General features: G+C 42.3%; 3 protein-coding genes and 1 pseudogene across 3 annotated transcripts; all 4 read right to left on the bottom strand.

Moving 5' to 3' along the window:
* Positions 1–3419: 3419 nt before the first annotated feature.
* LOC102712053 (ADP-ribosylation factor-like protein 8c) lies at positions 3420–6382 on the bottom strand. Its single transcript, XM_006647784.3, has 6 exons — positions 6226–6382; positions 5040–5121; positions 4919–4951; positions 4708–4829; positions 3878–4039; positions 3420–3770 (listed from the first exon to the last, which is right to left on the bottom strand). The coding sequence occupies exons 1-6, from the start codon at positions 6261–6263 to the stop codon at positions 3653–3655; spliced, it is 555 nt and encodes a 184-aa protein (XP_006647847.1). The 5' UTR covers positions 6264–6382; the 3' UTR covers positions 3420–3652.
* Positions 6383–10100: 3718 nt separating this feature from the next.
* Positions 10101–11106, bottom strand: LOC102719746 (annotated as a pseudogene).
* Positions 11107–17216: 6110 nt separating this feature from the next.
* Positions 17217–18566, bottom strand: LOC102712332 (transcription factor MYB20-like). Its single transcript, XM_006647785.2, has 3 exons — positions 18359–18566; positions 18094–18223; positions 17217–17994 (listed from the first exon to the last, which is right to left on the bottom strand). The coding sequence occupies exons 1-3, from the start codon at positions 18489–18491 to the stop codon at positions 17481–17483; spliced, it is 777 nt and encodes a 258-aa protein (XP_006647848.1). The 5' UTR covers positions 18492–18566; the 3' UTR covers positions 17217–17480.
* Positions 18567–21530: 2964 nt separating this feature from the next.
* Positions 21531–23223, bottom strand: LOC102712609 (GDSL esterase/lipase At5g37690-like). The gene is made up of 6 exons (XM_015833717.2): positions 22910–23223; positions 22694–22815; positions 22465–22591; positions 22238–22350; positions 21879–22128; positions 21531–21779 (listed from the first exon to the last, which is right to left on the bottom strand). The coding sequence occupies exons 1-6, from the start codon at positions 23169–23171 to the stop codon at positions 21535–21537; spliced, it is 1119 nt and encodes a 372-aa protein (XP_015689203.1). The 5' UTR covers positions 23172–23223; the 3' UTR covers positions 21531–21534.
* Between the last annotated feature and the right edge of the window lie 212 nt (positions 23224–23435).

Raw genomic sequence — 23435 nt, forward strand, 5'->3', positions numbered from 1 at the left:
ACTATCTTTAAAATTTGTAAATGAAATAGTATTAGAAGCTGAGTAACCCAACTTCTTTAAATTCTCACCAGCTGATGCTTTGCATTTTAACTCTCCTACACAGCCTTTAAGTGATGGGCAGTCGCAAGGATCGAGCCAGCAAATGGCCTTCAAAAAAGGTCACGAATGAATAGTACGGTAATTTTTGGGGTATTTTCAGCCGTCGATTCGAAAATTCGAGATTGATCATTACGTGATGAACATGAATATGCATAGTAAAGTCCCATGTTTATTACTGTTGCTACAGTGCTTACAACATAATTCTGTGGATTAAGACTTATTTTACTGTTCACTTTTGCGACTTTTGTGAAGAAAGTTAGAGAATCCTTATTGTTAGGCTAGTCGTTGTAAATTTTTTAATGGATTTTTGTCCCATCGTTTTAGTTTAATTGAGTTTTGAGGTTCAATGTCAATATTTATGAGGAAAGATTATACTTAACCCCAAGAATGAAATCGATCATATATCATATCCCCTAAAATATATAAATCAGTTTAAGTAATCTAATATAGTGGTTTTATAAGTTTTGCCATGTAGACTATAATGTGGAGGATGATATGGCAATAGAGTATGTTGAGTGTTCTTTAACAAGCGTAATGGCTTGAAAAATAAATACATTGATGATGGTACGTAATTCACAGGCTTGACAACCAACGAGAGATGAATATGTTGAGTCAATTACTGCAGGAATTATTTGAATCGATTTGCATAAATTCAGGGGTCAAATACCCAGTTTTGTATTCATGGCTTAAGTCGACCAATCCCCTATAGAGCTATAGTTGTATTATGATTTAAAACTAGGTAGTTTTATCGGTAAGTGTCTTTTTTTCTGAATGAACTATGAAGCCTCCTTTGGAGTTGTTTGGTAAAAAAAGATGATTTTTCTTTAAAATTAAGAGTACATGGCTGGAAGAACATTTATTGTTTTACTTAGGATAGGGAGTTGAATCTATTATCATCCTGGTTGTGTAATATCTATTTAATAATCATTTGTAAGCGTTTGTATCGTGTACTCCCTCCACATGCAAATATAAGATGTTGGCTAGCTCAAAAATAAACCAACGTCTTATAAAAAAGTTAGGAGGGAGTACTATAAAACCATGTGCCAGAGGCTAGCCCCTGCAGTCACCTTCAAAGGTTGATGGAATCTGATATACAACAAAGAGCTTAGGACAGATGACAGACGAGGTATTTGATAGTTGTAACCCTTCTGTCAACAAAGGGAAGGGAATGAGATCTATAATGTTCAATAGATCTCATCCCCTTTTCACATAAGGGTGGAAGATTCATGGAAGATGTCAGGGACCTCGGTAGCTGGAGACCATCTGAACACTGAAGAAGTGTATTCAAGACCATTTGCTCGTATGATCATTCTTTTGTTTGGATACATGGTCTTCGATATTATAATCAGACCATTAATTACTTATATAATGTATTAACAACAACTACAAAATTAAATACGGATCTAACGGTAACACATAGTGACACTAAAAAACAGTATTTTAATAATTAGCCAAATACTCTAAATTCCGACTTTAAATAAGGGTGCCCTGTATTAAAAGGTCCAACAGATTAGAAAATGCCCCATCCATTCCAAAATATGTATTTCTAGGATTCGGATTTTGCAACTTAATATAAGTATTCATGATTTGATTTTCATGATTCTAATTATTCCAAAATCATTCATGGGCTTGATAAAAGAATTTATGCAATTTAAAATTTTAAAAACTAATCACTAAAGTGACTAAAAGAAGATCTTTTGATCTTATCTTAATATTTATTTACTATAAATTACTTATATTTTAGAATGGATGGAGTAGCAGGGACCATCAGGCCGCACATTTAACAACTATTTGAGACTTGAGAGGGCTATTGTTGATGCAAAATTTGAACCAACGCATGAAGGCATGATAGATTTACTTTGCTCTAGTGCAGGTCATTAGCTGTGAGGTGTGATGCGTGCTAATTAGTTTTGATCCTTCACCTAACAAAACAAATAGATAAAGTATGTTAGATTTACTAGCCGATCGGTCGGTGCAAGTTCCGACCAACTGATTGCCGCAAGGTTTTGAAAGGCAATCAAGCAATTAACTATAGATTTGTAGATTTGGTACATGTTTTGACGTGTAAATTTTTTGCGTGTTCGAGAAAAAAAATTAAGAAAGAAAGCAATGGTTACAGTTTGGGATAAACTAAAGATAATCACAATCTGCTAAGTTAACCAATTCACTTATTAGAAATAATCTCGATGGATGAGACTGAACCTTAAGATAGTATAATATTATAGCCACTAAAGATAAATTGAGAAATAATAGATTCATGCAGACCTATCAATTAGCGAACCGATGTTAATATTTAGAAATAATAACTGGATAGCTCGTTGGCTAGAGCTCCGATGAACCGTTGAATAGAACTTATCGACTTACCAAAAATCTATTTAAATAAATACAATCTAAATTGGCCTTAACAGAGAGTATGTGATTGATACTAACAAGTAGAAAAATATTAAGTTGATAAATCTTGTGCAAAGTGGTAGATAAATCTGGCAATTTAAGAAAATAATATAACTTAGAAAAATTAATAAGATAACTAATAGTTTAATTAAAGTATTAGACTAAACCATGAAAGTGCTAATCAAGTTGATATGATTACCGGTTGACAAGACTCACTCTTTCGCTGGAGATTTAACCAATTTAGTCTCGCTTGAGAACAAGAACTCGTGGAAACTACTACTAAAGGTGACTATGCACCGTACTTGTGTATATTTAACCGTTGTTTTTTTACGAAGTCGTTGGGTACATATATTTATACTCTTGAGATTTATTCGAGCACAACACGATTACAAATAACCGATGGAGAACTGTATCTAAAAGGAAAAGGAAAAATAACTAATTTTATCTATTTACACCAGGTATCTAATCAAAAAGTTATGAATAGATCCGATATGATCTTTGACAAACTTGCCTACCACTTTCTTATGAAAACTTTATCTGAATCAGCTAAGATTTCCATCGGCTGAATTTATTTTAACTAATAGCATGTCATTATTTACGGTTAATAGATACGGAGTATATAATTTTCATTCAACATTTTTGAGCCAAAAAATGACAGAAGCGCTATAATTTTCATGCAACATTTTTGAGCCAAAAAAAATACTAGAAGCGCGACTCATGATTTGGTATAGTATTTGACTATACTGTAAAAAAACACACGATGTTTCCTGTTAGATAAACTCATGTTCTGATGCTTTGAAGTTAGTTCAAAAGGCTTTAATTATGCTTTTCTTTTTTGTTGGGATTGCCCGTTTAAAAACAGTACTTCGCTCGGGAGATGTATTTTACTCTTCTATAAGCACCCAGACATATATAGCTATTGGATATGATTAAAAACAACGGAGCACGTCCATAAGAAAGAATAATAAAATATTCAAGGAATTTACATGAAATACAAGATTTTGATGCTCAAGTATTAGACACCATACTGTTGGACAGTGACACCAATGAGAAACCGTAGATTACAAGGTAGTCACTTTTGAACTTTTGGACCATAAAACTGGAGATAAACAAACTGAATTCATCTCAGCTCGCATCAAGCGATAAGACGCACACGACAAGCCTACTTTGCTGTTCTGGAATGCTTGATAAGCCAATCAATGACAACATCTATGTTTACAGAGTCCTTGCAAGAGATCATAAAGCAGCAAACCTCTCGATCCTTTATAAATTCCAGGCCTCTGAAATACATGAGAAAGATCACTTCAGTTGAAACATCATTCAGTAAATAGGCAAATAGCCACTCAAGGATGATTATCCCACAGAAAAAAAGAGGTAGTAAACTCACAGTTGATCAACCAATGCTTGCTTTGAAACAGCTTCTGACTTGTCAATTTTGTTGCCAAGGACAAGCAAAGGTATCCCAGTTAAAGATTGTTTTGTCAGCAGGTCATGCAGTTCACTTTTAGCTATCGGAATGCTATCCCGGTCAGCAGCATCCACTACATATCTGCAATTAACGTTGAACTTTATTCTTCTTAACAGTTCCACTGTTACACACTTAAGCTGGATAAATAAAAAAGGCAGGAAACAAGCATCATGCAGCTAGTAGCAATACATTAACAGATCTGACGAGAACTGACCAAATACAAAAATACATGACAAGGTTATTGTGTTTGAAATGTCTACCTCTTCCAAATAGTTCTTTTCTTTTATGGTTCTTACTAGGTACCAAGAAGTATTAATAAGGAAAAACTAATTCCATACCATCAAAGATCATGTGTTCGATTTTATACCAACAAAATCTTCAGGTTCACTTTAATACCATCGATAGAGAACTCTATTTAGTTTTTTACCATAACCACTGATATAGAACTTTTTTTTTTTCAATTTTTAGGTGAGATGAAGAGATGTGCGGTACCACAAGGTACTTGGTTGATCGGAGCACTTAATATGTATACAGAGCCAGTATCATATATGCATTGTTTTTTTTCCTAGGTTCCAAGCTACATGCATACCATGTATTAGCACTACTGTCAATCTTTCTGAAATGGGTAACAAGCCAGCAATAGGTGCTTCCATTTAAAGGTTTTTTTTATTGTGTCTTCCTCAATTTAATCATCATGAGAATTAAAATACTGTGCATAAAAAATAGCTTCTCAAGTGTGAGGAAATTACAGGATTGCAGAAACTCCACGGCAATAGCGCTCCCACATGGTCCGGAATCTCCGTTGCCCTCCAAGATCCCAAAGTTTAATTGTAACATTCCCCTTTGTGACTTTTCGCATATTAAATCCTACCTGGTTTCAGCATATGGACAAGTATTAGGTCAGGTCCACTTATATAGCAGTATTACTTCTCCAAATTAAGAGGGATGATATGTACATACAGTTGGAATCATGTCTTCGCTGTAGCCACCTGTCTGAGAAGCATGCCAGCGATAAATTAAACCCACAAGGCATAACACTAAAATGGTAAGATAAATAAAGAATGTGTTACATGATACATACAGCAACAGCATTAACTAGTGATGTTTTCCCCGCATTCTGCAGGCCAACCAGGGATAGCTCCATTTCCTGCTTGAAAAACAAGCTGGTGGAGGGAGAACATAATTGTCATGAGTAAACCATTCACTGGTCACGTTTACAAGGAAACATGGTGCATAGTACTTGATATTGGTGTGTGTTCTAATATTTTACTAGGAAGTTAAGACGGTGTTAATGTAGCGCCTGGTAGTTTTCCCTTTTTTAAAAAAAAGGCAGGATAGCAGTTGTGACCAATTAGAGGAGACAAGGTTGAAAGGTAAGTTACAAGAAAAGAAAACACAGATTTGGATGTAAAATCAATAAAGGGAACATGTTTCACTTAGGTTAACTCCGTTGGATCCACGAAGCACTTCACACCAGCCAGAATCCATGTCCAAGTCTCCTCTATCGTAGCTTCCAGGTGTGTTGGTTTTCACATGGTGCCTATGTGTCTAGGTTGCAAAATTCAATGGGAAGCTAAGGTGAAATTGAAGTCTAGGTGGCGTTCGGAAAGCAAATCCACTTAAAAGAGTTCAAGAAAACCCTTCCAGAGCATCAGGGAAGATTATTTAGGAAATTACAACAAAAGATTCAAATTACCCTAAATTACCCAATTTTACAGGATATGGTAATACTTTTTGGAGTTCTGCATAATAGCAAACATCCAAAAGTTTTAAAGTAAATTTTCAACAAATAGAACCTAGATTTATCTCAAACATTTATTCGTGTGTACAGGAAACTAGGTCAGGGTAAGGATACAAAGAATTACAGAATTTAATGGAAGAACCATCCTTAAAGGACAGTTGAAGATTTGGTTCTAAGGGCTACACATGTGATTCCAAGCTTCACAGATCGTAACCACATCAAATCTACCCAACTTAGCATACGAAACCAAACTAACAGCAAGCGGATTTTGCCAAGCTTTATCCACCCTGGATCTAACTGCACATGCTCCACAAACCACTCCACTCCACTCCACAACGCAACCGCATCATCACTTCCGCCGCCGCACAGGCGAACCCGATCCCAAACTCAACCCCAACCCCACCGAACCCGTCCCACCGCTCAATCCGAGGCACATCGACGTTCTCGTCCCTGACAGTAAAAGAGGGAGATACCGATACCCTAAGCGGGGGGAAGAAAAACAGAGAAAGCGAGCGCGTCGGTGAACCTTCGGAGCCAGTTGAGGAGCGTGTCCCAGAGCCCCATGCCCTCGCGGTGGGTGGTGTTCGCCGCCGCCGCCCGCCGGATCTCTCTCGAGGGAATCCGCGATTGGGGGCAGGAGGTGGAGAAGAGGGAAGGAGGACGGGCGGAAGAAGAAAAGAATGTAGGAGAATGATGTCGAGGAGGACGAGACGAAGACGATAGGCCCGATCGATTGCTGAGCGAGCCGCGCGGGGACGCGAGGCGACGGCACGAGTCGCACCTGCGTCACGGGCGGAACGGATCGCGTCCGCGAGTAATCCAAAAACCAGCCGAGCTCTCGTCTTGGTCCATCTGGTGCTGGGGGAGCTTGGTGATGCGGCCCACGCTAGTTTGTGGATCATTGGCGTTTGTGGGCCGATTCAGCCACTCCTCTTCTTGTGTTTCCAGTTAGAGATGGTAACGGGTAAATATCCATCGGGTATTGCTATCTCATACTCATAAACACTAGTAAAATTTTGTACCACTAAAATACCTATACCTGTCACGGGTAAGAAAATTTCCCCATACCCATACCCGTTTGGGTAAACCTTATCCATCGGGTTACCCATATACCCGCAAAAGTTCAAAACAATCTAAATATCACATTTTTCATATAGTATATGCATAGACGATAGATACTTAGGGCATCACACATTCATATAGTGTGCTGAAAAATGTATGGATGTTAAATACCTATGGTTTTGGTTAATTAGGCTAGGCTAACATGATATTAGGCCATGACATGCATTTAAACTTTCGGGTATTTATTATCCATGGGTAAACGGGTATGGGGATCATAAAGAACGTTTTCATACCCGCGTACCCATCGGGTGAAAGTATTTGCCTAATTACTTACCCACGGATAATATATTTAGCTCATATCTATACCCTAATGGAGTAAATAACCATCGGGTCTCGGATCGCGGGTCCCCGTTGCCATCTCTATTTCTAGTTTTATATAAATAAACTGTACTACATCCATCCCATAATAACTCTATTGTTTGTTTTTCCGTGTCCAACGTTTGACCGTTCGTCTTATTTGAAAATTTTGTAAAAAACTTAAAAAATTTAGTCACGCATAAATTACTATTCATGTTCTAGTAAGAATAAAAATATTAATCGCAAAAAATTTCAAATAAGACGAAGAGTCAACATTGTATCAAAAAACTGAAAAATAATCTTATTTCGGGATGGAGGTAGTAAATAAAATTTCAAATCCGTTTCCCGAATTCAAGTCTTGCGTCTCATGTCTCATGTGGATCGATTGATACGCATCGATCGATCGCCATAAACCCTTCCGTCGTAATTTTCCGGTGCTCTCATGTCTCATTTGGATCGATTGATGGTCTTCTTTTCATCCACTATCATTCTTTCTTCCACATTGATGCGATGCAGCCTAAAACAAGTTCATATGAAGTCCCTTGACTTGTCAACGAGTCCGATTTTTGTTCTCCAAATCGAAATATCGCATCCTAATTGTCAAAACCAATGCAAAACAACCCCAAAATAGTTTGGATGACGTGGAGCATACGTGGCCTAATTTGACTTGGTACGTGGCATATGAAGTAAAATTTAACAAAAAAAATAAAACAAAATATGTGGGGGCAAGGATGCCCTAGGGAGGAAAGAGAAGACGACGTTGACTCGCTATGAAGATAGAGATGAGTGTGGGACCCACTGATAGGTGGGCCCTAATGTTATGTGTAACTAGTATGTGGGCCTCATTTTTTTATTTCTAATTTTTTATATTTTGCTTTCAGTATCACATCACTGCCATGTAAAATGAGAATCAAGTCAAACTAGCCACGTATGTACCACGTCAGTCAAAAACCACCATTTAAGTCATCGAGAGATCTCGTCTGTACCGGTTTTGACCGTTAAGAAGCCTGTTGTATCTAGTATTGTGGTTTAGGGATGAAAATTAAACTCACTATCAAGTTAAGGGATCACAAATAAACTTAGCATGTGTTGAGGATGAAGTGGGATGGGTTAGGTTCTCCTGTTTTTTTAGGATGGGATGAACCTAGTTTCTGTTTGGTTATAGGAATGGAACGAACCTAGTTTTTTTGTTTGGTTTGAAGAATATGATGGGTTGGAATGGTTCTATCCCTTGTTTGGTTGGAGGGAGGTAGATGGGTTACCTAGATAGAGTTACCTCATATTAATTGGTAAGGTTACCTCTCACATATCATACACATTGCAAAATAAAAATTGAACATGAAGACCACATTATTTGAAAATAAAATATATTCATATGACTATACTTGGAAATAAAATACATTCATATGACTATACTTGGAAATAAAATACATTCATATCGTATAGCCAACCAAAAACCAAAGTAAAATACCAATAGTTAGCATAAATCAATCATTGCATCATTGTATGCATATTAAGTTCAAGCCATACATAATAAGGAGTTCAAGTCAAATTAAAGTCTTACACACAATAGCAAATGGAAGTTTTGTAGATGATAGCAAGTTTATCACCTTAGTTTAAGCAATACAATTCATAGTAGCAAAAGTTGAAACCTTACCGTCTAAGCAACATGGTTCATAATAGTAAAGTAACTACCCAACACGTCCAACAACCCTACATTGATCCAGGGAATTTCTCACTAATGAACATGCCAACCCAATGCAACTTGTTTTCAAGTGGAAGTCCATCAAAAGCTCTAGCAATGTGAGGGTTGGCCACCAAATGAGCATAGTACAAAGATCTGTGGATTTCATCTAAACCAGGAAGGTTTTTCAGGGTATCAAATAACCTTCAGGTAGTTTATTGTCAGGCTCACAAGCCTTTACTATAGCAGCAACAAGTTTGTCACCAACGCTACTGAATGCACTAATCAGCCCATCATCTTCACCTTCAGTTGTTTTCGCCTTCTTTGGCTTGCTTGCACATGATGTTTCAGCATCAGGATCATTAGTGGCAGCACCATAATTGACCTCTTCATTTTCAGTTTCAACATCTTCAGTGCCAAGAACGGAACTTGAGTCCTTTGTAAATTTTCCCGTAGCCATTGTACTCCCAAATATTATAAGCATCTCACCATGGTGCACAAGAGGTTTGTTAAAATAGTCAGCATCAGACTTGTGATCCTACCATTGAAACAAAATTTACAAAATCATGCATTTGCAATATAAAATTGAAAGACCAAGATAAAGCAGACCTTGATATAGTCATTGTAATGCTCAGCATCAAGGGTAATAATGAATTTTTCTTCATCCCAACCAGCAGCACTCACTTTCCTTAGCCTATTTATCTTGCCAAACTATTTTTGCCATGTCTTCAAATGATTCTTAATTTGATCACCTGTGAGAGTAGTGTAGAACATCTCGTTGAGAGCCCTCGCACATGCATTGAGGTGGACTTATTTGAAGCCTGATGAAGTCCTAATGCCACTAGCCACAAGATTGGCTAGATGAGATAGCATGAAAGAGGACATTGCTGATGTCCAGGAAGCATGAGTGCTTCCTCTTTTTCCATTGCTGCTATCCATTTCCTACATATCATAATATATCAGTGCAAAAATTTCATACAACAATAAAAATTCAGCAATGTGGTTTATCATAGTATACCTTCCCAGATATCCATACAAATAAAAAAAGCACACATGGTCTTCATGCAAATAATATTCAGCGTACAAGGTGTCAGAGAAATCAGCACACAAGGTGTTCATACAAATAAAATTCAGCACAAGGGGCTGCATACAAGATACAATTCAGCACACATGGTGTGCATCAACAATAAAAAAATCGCACAGAAATGTCCTTACAAATAAAATTCACCACACAAATGGACCTTGCAACTAAAATTCAGCACACAAATGACTAGGAATACAAATAGTACAGCTATGTATTAGTTCCCATGATGGTTATTCCCCCACTCATTCAAGTGGTACCGAACAGCACGAAAAGGGGGGAGGAATCCTGGTTTGGCTCCATATCCAGCATCAACTAGGTAGAATTTTCCTGTCATATGATGGACAAGTTGGTCACATTTCTATTGAGATGGAGAATTGATGAACTAAATTAATCTATTACCTTGAGGAACAACAAGGCCATTTTCACGGTCCAATGCATCTCTTAAAACTACAGCATCATGTGCTGTCCCCTCCCAACCAGCCAAGACATAAGTGAATCGAAGATCAAAATCTAACGCCGCCATAACATTTTGGGTGGCATGAGTCTTCCTACCACGAAAAGAGGACTCCATATTCTTCCGAACAGAGGCTCTAATATGTGTGCCATCAATAGCTCCAATACAATCCTATTTTATATTCAACATCATAAAAGATTAGGGGCAATTGAGAATTGTTCAAATATAAAATTGAAAATGAGACATGGATGAATCTCACACCTTAAAGTAAGGATCCCACCTAGGGTTCCCGGCAATTTTAGTTGGGGTGTCCAATGACAGTGGTTTGATTAGTTCATCTCACAGCTCACCAACAGCATGAAGCACTTGTTGAAATAACGACTAACTGTTTCTCCGGACCTATCAAAATTAGTGCCAACTAATCTATTTCTAAGGTTGTGCCCTACGGTATTTAGAAACATAGCTACTTGTTCCTCAACACACATGTGGATGGTATCTTCAAGCAGCCGACGATTTCAGAGCTTACAAAACCGAAAAAGGAATCTTTTCTAAGTCTAAGCATATTCACACAGGTGGTATCGTTCCTCCAGATTTTTGAGGCTAGATACTCAATTCTCATCCTATCCCTTTCAACCATTGGACCATATTTAACACCTTCTCTCCTAGCACAACTCTTTCTTTTCCTAGACCGAATCATCATGGCCATCATTGACAACAAAAGATTGGCAGCAGCAACAAAAAATAAAAGCTTGGTCCTCTTATCCATCTACAATACAACAATTAAAGAAAAAATAAACAGGTTGCCATGTCATTCTTAAGCAAATCATCTCATCATAAAATACATGCCCACATCACATAGTAATATTGTCTACCGTGTAAAAATTGATGAAACAAAAAATATTGCAGTGTGCTTGAACATATGTTATTGAAAGCAACGTACATTCATCTCATGCAAATTGAATCACACAGATCTGGCATTGGAAACAAAATAAAAAAGCATACACACTGCTAGTGTGCTACGGTTCCTTATCTTGGCTGTGGAGGCTGACAGAGGATGCAAGCAGCAGATGAGAGAGGAGGGCCCTAGGACGCTGCAGTATGCTCCGGGAACCGATTTTTTCTTCCTCCCACCGCCACCACAGTCTTCCGTTCCTGTCGCCGCCGCCGGATGTGAGATGCTGAGGAAGGGGGTACGAGAGAGCGGAGGGCAGAGAAGAGAGGACGGCCTGGACGCCGCTGGCCCCGTCGGCCGCACGGCGTTGCCGCCTTGCTGCTGCTGAGTGCGATGCCGCCGCCGCCGCCGTCGCCTTCTTTTTTCCTCACGATACGGTGAAGGGAACAAGAACAGAGATAGGGTTACCTTCTCTCGCACTCGACTCTGGAGGTGGAACGGAGTGGTCCGCCACCTTTTTCATGGGCCAAGCCAACCCGAATATTGAGAGTATATTCCTTTTTGACCCAACCCAACCCACTTCATTCTTCAACCAAACACCAGTAAAAATAGGTATGACTCCAACCCAACCCACCAAAACCTTCTAACCAAACATATAATTAGAGGACTGCTATCCTACGAGATCCTATTTTGAAACGAGATGATTCCAACGAGGTATCAGATACGATATCGGTATCGGATCAAATACTGGATGATCCCGTTTTGCGGAGGTCGAGGGAGCGCACCTCCCATGCGCCGCGGCGGAGCAGCTCCAGGCGAAGCCCGTGACGTGCAAGCGGTGCGGCCTCGGTGTGTGTTCGGGGGCGGAGAGAATGGGTCGCCGTTGTGTCGCAACGTAGTATAGTATTTCCGATAAACTTATCCCATGGCAGTCTTATGATCTCGTTGCCGGAGCCCGGCCCTACTCGACGCGCCATTGCTTCGGACCGCGATGCGCACGAAGGATAAAAAGGCTCGGTGGCTACGCGCTTCAACAAATAAAAAAAACCAGAAAAAGAAAAGAAGAAACCCAAATGGCGCAGGGCCATGCAAGCATGATTACGCCTCGTCGCCCATTAATACGCAAGGCGATCTATTGTGGATTCACGCGATGGCGACGACAGATCATCATAATCCCCTTGTCACGTCCGTGGTCGCGCGACGCGAGGCCCCGAGGCTCCACGCGGCCGCGCGCGCGAGCGAGCGAGAGGGCGAGAGCTCTGCCGCTTTTGACGCTGATAATTCGCGTACCAAACTCGGTCACTCGCAGATCGTGTCAGTGTCACACTCACCTCCGTCGACCACAGTAGTAGTGTGGTTTTATGTGGCTTCCTTATCACGGTTAGCTAGCTGGAGGCCTTCCAACTCTGGATTCATTCTGACGAAAACTAATCGACAAGCGCACAGCATTCGGCGATGGGTTTGAGATTACTTCTATCAAGAAAATGTTGCACATGCTCATCATGTAGACTGTAGTACTTGCACACATCTGTAGTACTGTAGTGCACGATGTACAGAAAATTCTGTAAATTGCAGGATTTGATGTGTGCGTGCAGATTAGCACGCGTGCAACATGGCGAAGGCGGCCGTGCCACCGCCCCACGGAAGACGGTAGCCGCTTTGGGGGCAGGCGGGGATGGCCGGCCGGCCGCGGGCAGCCAACCGCAACAGCGCATGCTTCCACTCAAAACCTGTAGTAATAGTATTCTGTATCCATCCTATCTTCACTCAAAGCCCCAAAAGCTTCTTTAATTTATTCCCTCGCACTGACCACGACCGTTTGTTTGTTCGTCGATCTCCCTCTCGTAAGACGACCTGAGACAGAGAGAGCATGAGATGAAAAGTTCGTAGTAAAAGCTTACGTACGTGGGGGCAAATGGCACGATAGATTGATCGATCTAAGCTATAGATCCCATCCGAGTATGTTATCGCATCATTATGCATTTGGGACATGCCACCTGCTGCTGCTGCAGCCGCTAATCGCTTTTGCTCAGAAAAAGTTGCCGTGGCGAGCCACCTGGGCCTCTGCCCGCCGCTCGTCGCCGGCCGGCCGGTACGCGATCGCTGCTGCAGCTAGCCCAGGCCTACGCACAGCGTGCGTGGACGTGAGACGATCGTGTTCTATTGCGTTTTTAGGCATCATGATTTGTCCGCATCCATCGTTCATCATTGGCACTGTGTGCCTGTGACTGCGGGGATTGGTACGTGATCATAGAACGTTGCACTGATTTCAGCGATCCAGCGAGCGCTTGAGATGTGAATGATCAACAGCTGCAGTGATATGCGCCCTATACACTCTTTACTCTTTTACAGGCATGCTGTGCTCAAGAGGTGGACCGAAGACTATAATGTATGCACGTAGATATGTATCCGTACGTGGCTGTTCAGAAGTTTCAAGGGTCACGATATCTGAGAATTGAGATGTCAAGGTCTCGCGTAGTCATGTGCATGTGAAATGAGCCATTAAGTTTTGTAGAAGAGAAAGAACAACACATGCATGTACATAGTATATATATACTTCTTCCATTTTATATTATAAGTCATTTGACTTTTTTTGTCAAACTTTGTTAAGTTTGATAAAGTTTGTAGTAAAAGTTAGCAACATTTAAAATATTAAATTAGTTTTGTTAAATCTAATATTAAATATTTTTATAATATGTTTGTCTGGTGTAGAGCATACTAATATTTTTTTTATAAATTTAATCAAACTTAAAGAAGTTTGGTTGAGAAAAAAAATCAAACGACATATAATATAAAACAAAAGGAGTATATTGACTATTGTACTCATTCAGTCCCAAATTATAAATATTTATTGGATTCAAAGTTTGTAGCATAGCATTAAACATTTATCCATTGATTACTATTTTATTAATAATTTCGATAATTCTAGAGTCAACCGTATGCCTAGAAATTAAATCTAACGAACTAAAATTCAAAAATTAACTAAGCGACTAAAAGGGAAGTTTTTAACATTTTTTTAGTATATAGTAAATAATGTAGAAATATTTATATTTTGAAATGAATGTAGTATCTAATAAATTGAATTCATTATTCATATACACAGTACTATCTCCGTCCCATAATAATTTTATTTTTCGTTTTTCCGTGTCCAACGTTTGACAATTCGTCTTATTTAAATTTTTTTTTGCGATTAATATTTTTATTAGTGCTAGATGATAAAATATGAATAGTACTTTATACGTGACTAATTTTGTTTTGGTTTTTTACAAAATTTTTAAATAAGATGAATAGTTAAACGTTAGATATGAAAAAACGAAAAATAAAATTATTATAGTACGGAGGAGGGAGGAGGCAGTACATAATTTTCTGATGCTAACGCGTCATCGCCATTAGTCAGGTACACTATCGCCTATCGGCCTACTATTGTACCTAGCGTAACGTGAACAACGAACAGATGACGAAAGCGCCACGCCATGCTGATGTCACGCGGAGGGGGCGCAGCTGCCGCCATCGGCATGCAGTGACATCGTGGTGCACTGCAGACTGCGAGGGGTCGTCAGGTAGATGGGACGGCACGAGCGTAGCTCTCCGAGAGAGAGAGAGGGAGCCCTCCTCGATTTCTCGCCGCCGTGGGCACGTACCATCGCCTCAGTCGATCACGGCGCCGGCATCCATCGGCACCACCAGGGCGAGGACCACCCAAAAAGTTCACGGCAAGGCATCCTGGCCCCAACGGCCCCGGCGACCAGGCACCTACCGGCCGGCCTGCCTGCCGGACAGCACCACCGAGTGGCGGTTGACACCACGGCGACGGCGCATGTACGTAGACGGTACAAAGCTTCGTTTTTTCGTGGCTGATTGTGAGATCGGATTAGGCTACAGAGGAGATGAATATAGCCAAAGTGTACCTATCCTAAAAAAACAAAATTCTAATTCGATTGTAAAACTCCGAAAAAGATATCTCGGTGAAAAATAAAACAGAGCAGGAAATATCGACAGGAATTTAAATACGGAAAACGTAAAATTGAAATGCGGTAAATAAAATTTCATTTCACAAGTAAACTTTTAATTTCATTTTTGAAGTTTACAAAGCTTGGTTCACAAGCTTAACAAAGACAATTCATGAGAGTTATTGTCACATCTAGCCAACACAAGCTAGAGTAATAAACCATTCTCGAAAACATTTTTCATTCCATCACCAAGTTGCTTACTCAAGCAACCATTCCTCCCCTATTTATAGGGCTAATCCTCCATTGCAAAATAACCATAATACCCCTGAAACTTGGCGGCTACTCCAAGTCTTTACGGCCATTGGATGCAAGATCAAGGCTTCAGAATGAGCCACGTGTCTTTTTTCTGATCTGTCGCAGCCGATCCGGATACCACAGAAAATCCTGCCTCCAACGCGAGCACGGGACGGCCAGACGCGAGGACGAGCTCAGCCACGCGTCGCTTGCCGATTCGGCTTCCTCCAGGCGACGAACGGAAGTGCGCCGCGTGGCATGTGCAGGCAACCTCCTGCCCACGAAACGAGTGCGCGCGCGCCTCTTGCCGCAACCTGGGTCCGCTCGTCAGCTACCGAGCCGCGCGTGCTGTTGCTTGCCATCCGCCTAGCCGAGCCGCATGCGCTTGTGCTTCCGCGGCCTGACCCCGCACACCAGTGACCGAGCCCGCTGCTTCGAGCGCGCATCAACCGAGCCGCTCGCGTGCTTCCGCTGATCGATGGACTGAGAGCTCATCAGTCGAGCCGCTCGCCTGTGCGTAGCTGCATGCATGGACGCATACACACAGCACGTACTCCCTAGCTAGCTAGCCGGTCCTCACTGCCATGCAAGTGTGCAGGTTGACCCGGTCAACTTCCCATGCACATCAGCCATGCAACGATGTATGCATGCGTGCACCTCTTCCTCTTCTAAATTTCTTCGCGAATATCCGACGTTTCCGCATGATGTTCGTTTTTGTGTACGCGCCCGTGTCCCAACTTGTCACCCGACGCTCTCGACTGTGCTAGATCATAACTCCCCCTGAGTTTGATCCCAGTCTGTCATTGACCAAGATTGACCCTAAGTACCTGCACACAACAATCCGATCCATCGTTTTACGGGCACAAATTTCATGACCTGATCCTCATTAGTCAACACACACGCTTGCCAATTTTCCATCATAATTAATCCAATCCACTCTTGGTTCCACACTGACAAGTGTGCACGATACTCTCAATCTCATAGCCTTGGTTCCACACTGACAAGTGTGCACGATACTCTCACTCTCATAGCCTTGATCGTCCGGAGTGTCAAATCGCACGCTAACGTTGAATGCCTGCTTATGGGCAGTAGACACCACTCCCTTCATCTTTTTCTTATATTTTTTTACTCTTCATTTTATTTTAAAAAAATTATGATTAACAATTTTATTTTTATTAGATGCTAAATCATAAATAGTATTTTACGTGTAACTATTTAAAAAAATTTAAATTTTTTTTCAAATAAAACGGATGGTCAAACGCTGGACACGGGAACCTAAAAAATTGACTTATCGTGGGACGGAGGGAGTACGACATAAGGGGGAGGGAAGGGTTTTATTCTCATCTAAACCTCACCAAAATGCAGAACTTTCAGGCCCATGCTTTTGTGTAGTGTAGCCTTTCTATAGCTTGATTGGTCCACGCACAGTTCAGAACTTTAGATCATGGTATGCTCTGATTTCTGAATACTACTCCACTGAAATGGGACTTTATTAGACTGGGAATAAATCTGGTGAGCTATTGCTCCAGGCTTTGTGCTATGGTAGAATGCATCCTTTTAACAGATCCAGTATTTTTTTTGGAGCAAAAAAAAAATACAATATTCAACCATGTTGATTGGAATATGAAGTGAATTGTTTTCGTTTCCTTATTAGCTTAAGATTTTGAGTTTAAATGGTCGGTTTATGCAACTCAATAAACCATGCTACTAACAAAACTTACTCACAATAGGAAAAAAATATTTTTTGGGCCAAGGGTTTGATATTTGCTCATAAGGACGGATTGATCCCGCACCATGGAGAGTGAACCTCAACTACTTCACAAATTCTACATTTTTTTCAAAAAAGAAACACACACAAGCCATTTCTGCTCTTCATTATCAACAAGGCAACAGCTATGCATGCTTGGTGTCGTGGAAGAATTCGATCCAGCAAACCAAACATGAGTGGGAGATTCAGACTCACGGCAAATCCAATGCTATTCACGTAGTAAACTCCTGTCAGGATCACATCCACACTTGCTGATCAAAGCCAACGTCAGAGTAATGGTCGAACAACATATCGGTGCCGACGGCGCTGCACCCTCCGTCGTCGCCGCTGGCGGACAAGAAGCCAGCCCAGTCGATGTCCATGATGCCATCCACCTCGAAGAGATCGGGCCAGTCCACGTCCACGTCCGCGCCGGGCGTCGCGGCGGAGGCCGAGGCGGAAGAGGAGCAGGACGGCGACACGGCAGAGGCAGAGGAAGCAGAGGAATCGACAACCTGTGGTGGCTGGGCGCTCGTCGCCGCCTCCTCCTCCTCCTCCTTGTCGTCGGCACCGGCGCCGGAGACGGACGGTTCTTGCTGCCGCTGCTGTTTCAGGGGATCAGGGCCATCAGGCTGAGCGAGAGAAACGGCCGGCCGGTGAGTGACGGGATCAATGCCCATCTTCCTGAGTTTCTTCTTGATGTGGGTGTTCCAGTGGTTCTTGATCTCGTTGTCCGTCCTCCCGGGGAGCCGTGCCGCTATCTTGGACCATCTGCACGTGACGCAAAAAGACACCATGAAAAATTTCGGAGCTAGCTTGGCATGCATGCATATACATACGACAGTAGCATCTGGTTTTGGAGGCATTTACCTGTTGCCGAGCTGCTCGTGGAGGTCAATGACAAGCTTCTCCTCCTCTTCGGAAAGCAGGCCCCTCTTGAGGTCGGGCCGCAGGTAGTTCGTCCACCTCAGCCGGCAGCTCTTCCCGCACCTGAGAAGCCCTGCGAGTGATCGAGAGGAGCACAGTCGCGCATGCATGTCACTCCCCCATTGCAGGACGATCTCGATCGAGGAGGAAGAAAAGAAACTGCATTTTGGAACCACTAGTGACATGGCCATGCGGCCATGCGCTGCACCTGCGAGCTTGGGGACGAGCCTCCAGCAGCAGTGGCCATTGGAGAGGAGGAAGGCGACCAGCTTCTGGTCCTCCTCCGCCGTCCATGGCCCCTTCTTCAGGCCAACCTTCTCGCAGCACGGCTGCCTGCCCATCTCTCTCTCTCTCTCTCCCCTTCCACGCGATCTGTGGAATCGGGAGGCTATCTGACGAGAGGAATGAACTGAGCCTAAACCCTCACTCTGTCACTCAAAAGAGTCTTAATTTAGAGAGGAGGCGCCGGGCGAGGGTGGAATTAATAGATGCCGCCAGAAGTGGAAAGGCTCGCGTGCACGTGGCGGGGCGAGTCGTAGGCGTGACGGCGTGACACCGTCACTGACATCACCTGCGAGCTCCTGGCCCTCCAGGCCTCCAAAATGTTGGCACGCAGAGACGTGCAGCCTGCACTTGAGCTCTAGTGGGTTCCAACTCTCACCGTCTGTGTTCAAGACACATGTTATTTTTAATTAAGGTTAATATCAAACTTTAAAACTTTAGTCATAAATAAATTTAAAATATTTAATTTAAACATACTAGGAACACACATACTTTCTCTGTTTACTTTCTATATGGATGTATGGATGCTAATAAATCTAGACACATATATAAATTATATATATTCATCCATAAATAAATTTAAATAAGGTTAGAAAGTCTTACAATATGAAATTGAGGTAGTATATATATTTACATATATATAAATATATATATGTATGTATCTTATAAAGTATTTTAATATATAAGCCATTGATTTTTTGACATATATGTTCAAAATTTTGTGAAAATATATAAAACGTAAATTATAACTAAAGTAAATTTAATAATAAATCCAATCATAATAAATAATAATATTATGTAAGTTTTTTAAGTAAGACAAATGGTTAAAATTTATGTCAAAAAGTGTTAATATTAAAATACGGAGAAAATACTATATATTATAATACAAAAATATTGTCTCCCAAATGGTAACGTCACACTGTTGTTCATGTACTTATAAGTCAATCTCACTGTAGTAATTCATTCTAGTACTTATCTACTCCCTCTGTACCCAAAAAAACTAACTTTCCGGTTTTTTATCGAGCATTTGACCATCTATCTTATTTGAAAAAAAATCAAGAAATTTTTTAAAAAAATCAGTCACACATAAAGTACTATTTATGTTTTATCATCTAATAAAAAATAAAATTATTAATCATAATTTTTTTAAATAAGACGAAGACGTCGAAGAGCCTAACATTATATTTAAAAACTAAAATGTTGATTTGCTTTAGGACGGAGGGAGGACTGCAGCAGGAGAATGGAAAGCAAGTAGCTAGAACAATATTTCGAGCATCCCCATTCGAAGATGCCGTGCGCCAAGTACATTGTTCCCTGCTGCTCACTAATGATAATGGTCGTCTTCTAAAGAAAATGAGAGCATTCCTTTCTCTCCATAACATATTTTGCAAATATCCGGACTTCTGATCAGAACAGTACATGGATGGCGAACCCTGACTCTGACCATCAACCAACTGGGAACAGCATAGAAAGGTACCGGTGCTTACTCCACTGATTGTTGTTCATCCCTTCGGTCGTGCAAATAAATGCAGAAATACAGCGGCTGCAAGCCTGAAACCTGAATGGAGTAAGAAGTAATTGTATGACTGGCCTCATAGAATTTGTTGTTTGCCAGAGTTGTGTTGAGTATTACTAATGTTTACCCCAAGCGATTAAATCTAGATCGATAGGTCACCCTGCACCATCAATTGTTAGTTAAATTGCTTAATCATAGTTTGAGTTTATACTCATTAGTCCTGATCTTGTATTGTATCGGTTTATTCTGATCTTTTATACTGGTGATGGGGTTGTGTGGAGTGCGTGCCTCAAGCATCGCGAAGCACGTCCTAGTCTAAACCCCCTTTAGGAATGGAGTTTGCAAGATTAGACAACAAAGTCATACTCTATTTTTTTAATTTTTTAATTGATGCCGTTGATTTTTTAAATTATCGTTTGATCATTTTTTTATTAATTTTTATGTAAATATGTAGGATTATAGATTATGTTTAAAGTTACTTTAGTAATAAATCGAAACATAACAAAATAATTAATAATTACATAAATTTTTTAAATAAAATGAATGGTCAAATATAGATAAAAAGCTAATGGAAGGAGTATCATATTTCAAGTCCTACCCAAAACAACATTAGTAACCAATTAATAGCACGATTATCTATTCATTTCTGTCCAATTTTCCTGACCCATCCTTGAAAAATGTGGATCGCCGAGGCAGAGATCGCCGGAGACAGCGGCTGCCTCTGCCCGTGTGCCCCGTCTATCACCGACGCGCCCAGTGGCGAAGCTGCATGCATACAGGAAGGGGTTTATAGAACCTATTTTTGGAAAAAAATTTAACTAAAGTTCATGAATTTTCACCATATATTTATTTCTCCGATTCAAATTTAGATAATCATAGCACCCTCTCTATTTCGCTTTAGCTTCGATCCTGGACGCGCCGCTAGCCCGCTCCCGTCGCCGGCGACACGATTGACGGACGGTGTGCGGTGGCCTTGCTCCGACCGAGAGGGTTTAGGGATGGAGTCATGGAGCTGACGTGCTCTTGCAGTTTGGGAAAATGAAACGGATCAACGGACGGTGGGATAGGGATTTTCAGCCAAGCTGCCAGTAGATGAGGGATCCAGACCGCTGCTTTGCATTCTATCTTCCTCGTGGTTTTAGACTCGAGTTGAAAATTTGAAATTTAACAGAAGCAAAAAACAAATTTTATGATATATCTGTGGTTCGAATAAAAATTGCTTTATTAATAGAAAAATTGAATAATACTTCGGACGACATAATATCCTATGGGATTGAGTCGAAATTTTGTAAGGTGTGATACGAAATGTTGAATCTTGTATGTCATACATACTGCTCAGACTTTGCTAATGAAATGGATGATGAGTAAAAGCTTTTCAAGATGAGTTGAAGAATTGTCGAAAGCTCAAACTCTTTCATGTGCATATAAGTATATTGAACTCTGAAAAATTACTATAACCATGTAAATACGTACACAACTGCACTATTTGAACGAAACTTGTGAACTCGACCAACTAGTAGCCAGCACCGGCACTCCCAAGAACACATCACTGCAGTGACTTGGCACGCAGAGTCTTGATCGGTCAACTACGGCGCCCGAGACGGAGACGGCGCCGGCGACGCGGCGAGAGGGGTGGCAGCGCCTCCGCTCCCGGCGCTCGGCATGGCGTCCCAGAGGAGGTCAGCGATGACCCGATTCGCGGCGTCGGAGGTGTGGTACGCGTCCCAGAAGACGAACGCCTTGCGGTCGCTGCAGGGCCTCGAGTTCGGCAGGCACAGGCCCCCCACCGTCGTGTCCACGTTGCAGCACGACGTGTGCGCCGTCGTGAACCCTGCACGCACACGCAGAAAACAACCATCGCATTGCTACGGTGAGATCGGATCGGATCGTTCTCGCCGGCCGTTTGCTACTGTGGTACGGCGTTGATTACCGTGTTTCTCGGGGTGGACGATGAGCTCCATGACGACGGAGTAGCAGTCGGCGAGCGCCATCCGCGCGCCGGGCAGCTTGGCGTTCATGCCGTCGAGCAGCTTCTTGGCGGCCGCGTTGAACTCCACGGCGTAGGCGTTCACGTGGTCCAGGCACTTCCCGTTGCCGGAGTGGACGCGCTGCGACGGGATGCAGCCGAGCGGTGGCAGCGAGTTGAACACCACCTTCCTCGCGCCGAGCCCGTACAGCCTCTGCAAAAGCAAACACATCAACCCACCACCATGGACGATGTATCAGGGCCGGCCTCGTCCTAACTAATCTGAGTCACAGTGTCACAGTGAGAGTAGCGTGTGTTCTTGCCTTTAGTTGCCTGTCCAGGGTGGTGATGAGGAGGCGGATGAACGTGTCGTGCGTGTACGTCTGGCCGTCCGCCATGAACGGCTGCAAGAAGTTGTTGATGTAGTCGTTGCTCCCTTCAGTAACAGCAGAACATTTCACGTTAGATTAACAGCTATACATCCGGCTAGCTTTCATACGATAAAATGCTGTCAGAAGCCTGATCTATTCACGAGAAGAAATTGCTGTACCAAGTCCAATTTGGAACAACGCTGCATTGACGGCGACCTCGGCGGCCTCTCTGCCGATCCTGGCGATCATCGCCTTCTTGACCATCTCGAAGCACGTTATCTGCTCGTCGAATGAGAAGTACTGAACCTGCAAATCGATCGCCATGCTCGCGTGTTCAAGAAACCGTGCCACAGAAAGAGACCCACGGCGGCAACTCGCAAGCACGTAAAGATCGATGTGGCGGCTTACGAAGTAGACGCCCGTCTCGTTCAGGATGCCGGCGCCGCCGGAGGCGAAGTTGACGCCGCCGAGGACATCATCGCTTGTCAGCGAGAGGAACGGCGGCGGGGACGGGACGCCGAGCTTGTCAGCTGCATATCAATCGAAATATTAGACCAGGCCGCGCGTGTGGATCGTCAGCTTAGCTAGCTAGCTGGACGGTGAAGCACTGGCTTGCATTTTTACCCATGTAGTCTCCGATGGTTCTTCCATTGGTGAACCTCCCGGTGGCGACGCCATTGGGGTAGTCGATGCCGTACCAGGGGTAGTTGGACTTGGCGAGGGAGAGCGGGAAGTAGTTGTTGTTCCCCACGTCCGACATCGAGTCGCCGAACACGTACGTCACCGGGCCCTTGGCCGCCGCCGGTGCCGCGGCAGTGGCGGCGGCGGCGGCTGAACGCGCGAGCACGGCAATGGCCACGACGGCGACGAGAGCTTGAGCTGCCATTGCTGCTTCGGCTTATCAAGATTGCGCGAATCTCTCTTCGTCTATGAATGTGATTCTGTGCTTGTGTTGCTGTGTTGCATGACGAGCGTGAGACGGATTTATAGCGCGTTGGTGTACGTACATACGTGGTGGCAGGATGAAGTCGTGCCATTTTCTACAAGTTTGGGTTAATCTAAGCGCAGCGATTTAAGTTTCCCAGCTTGAGTGCAGTGATGAACCGTGCCACATACAGCTATCGTCGTGTGGCCGTGTGAAGAACGAATT

Source organism: Oryza brachyantha, chromosome 2 (genome assembly GCF_000231095.2).
Source record: "Oryza brachyantha chromosome 2, ObraRS2, whole genome shotgun sequence".
Taxonomy (NCBI): Eukaryota; Viridiplantae; Streptophyta; class Magnoliopsida; order Poales; family Poaceae; genus Oryza; species Oryza brachyantha.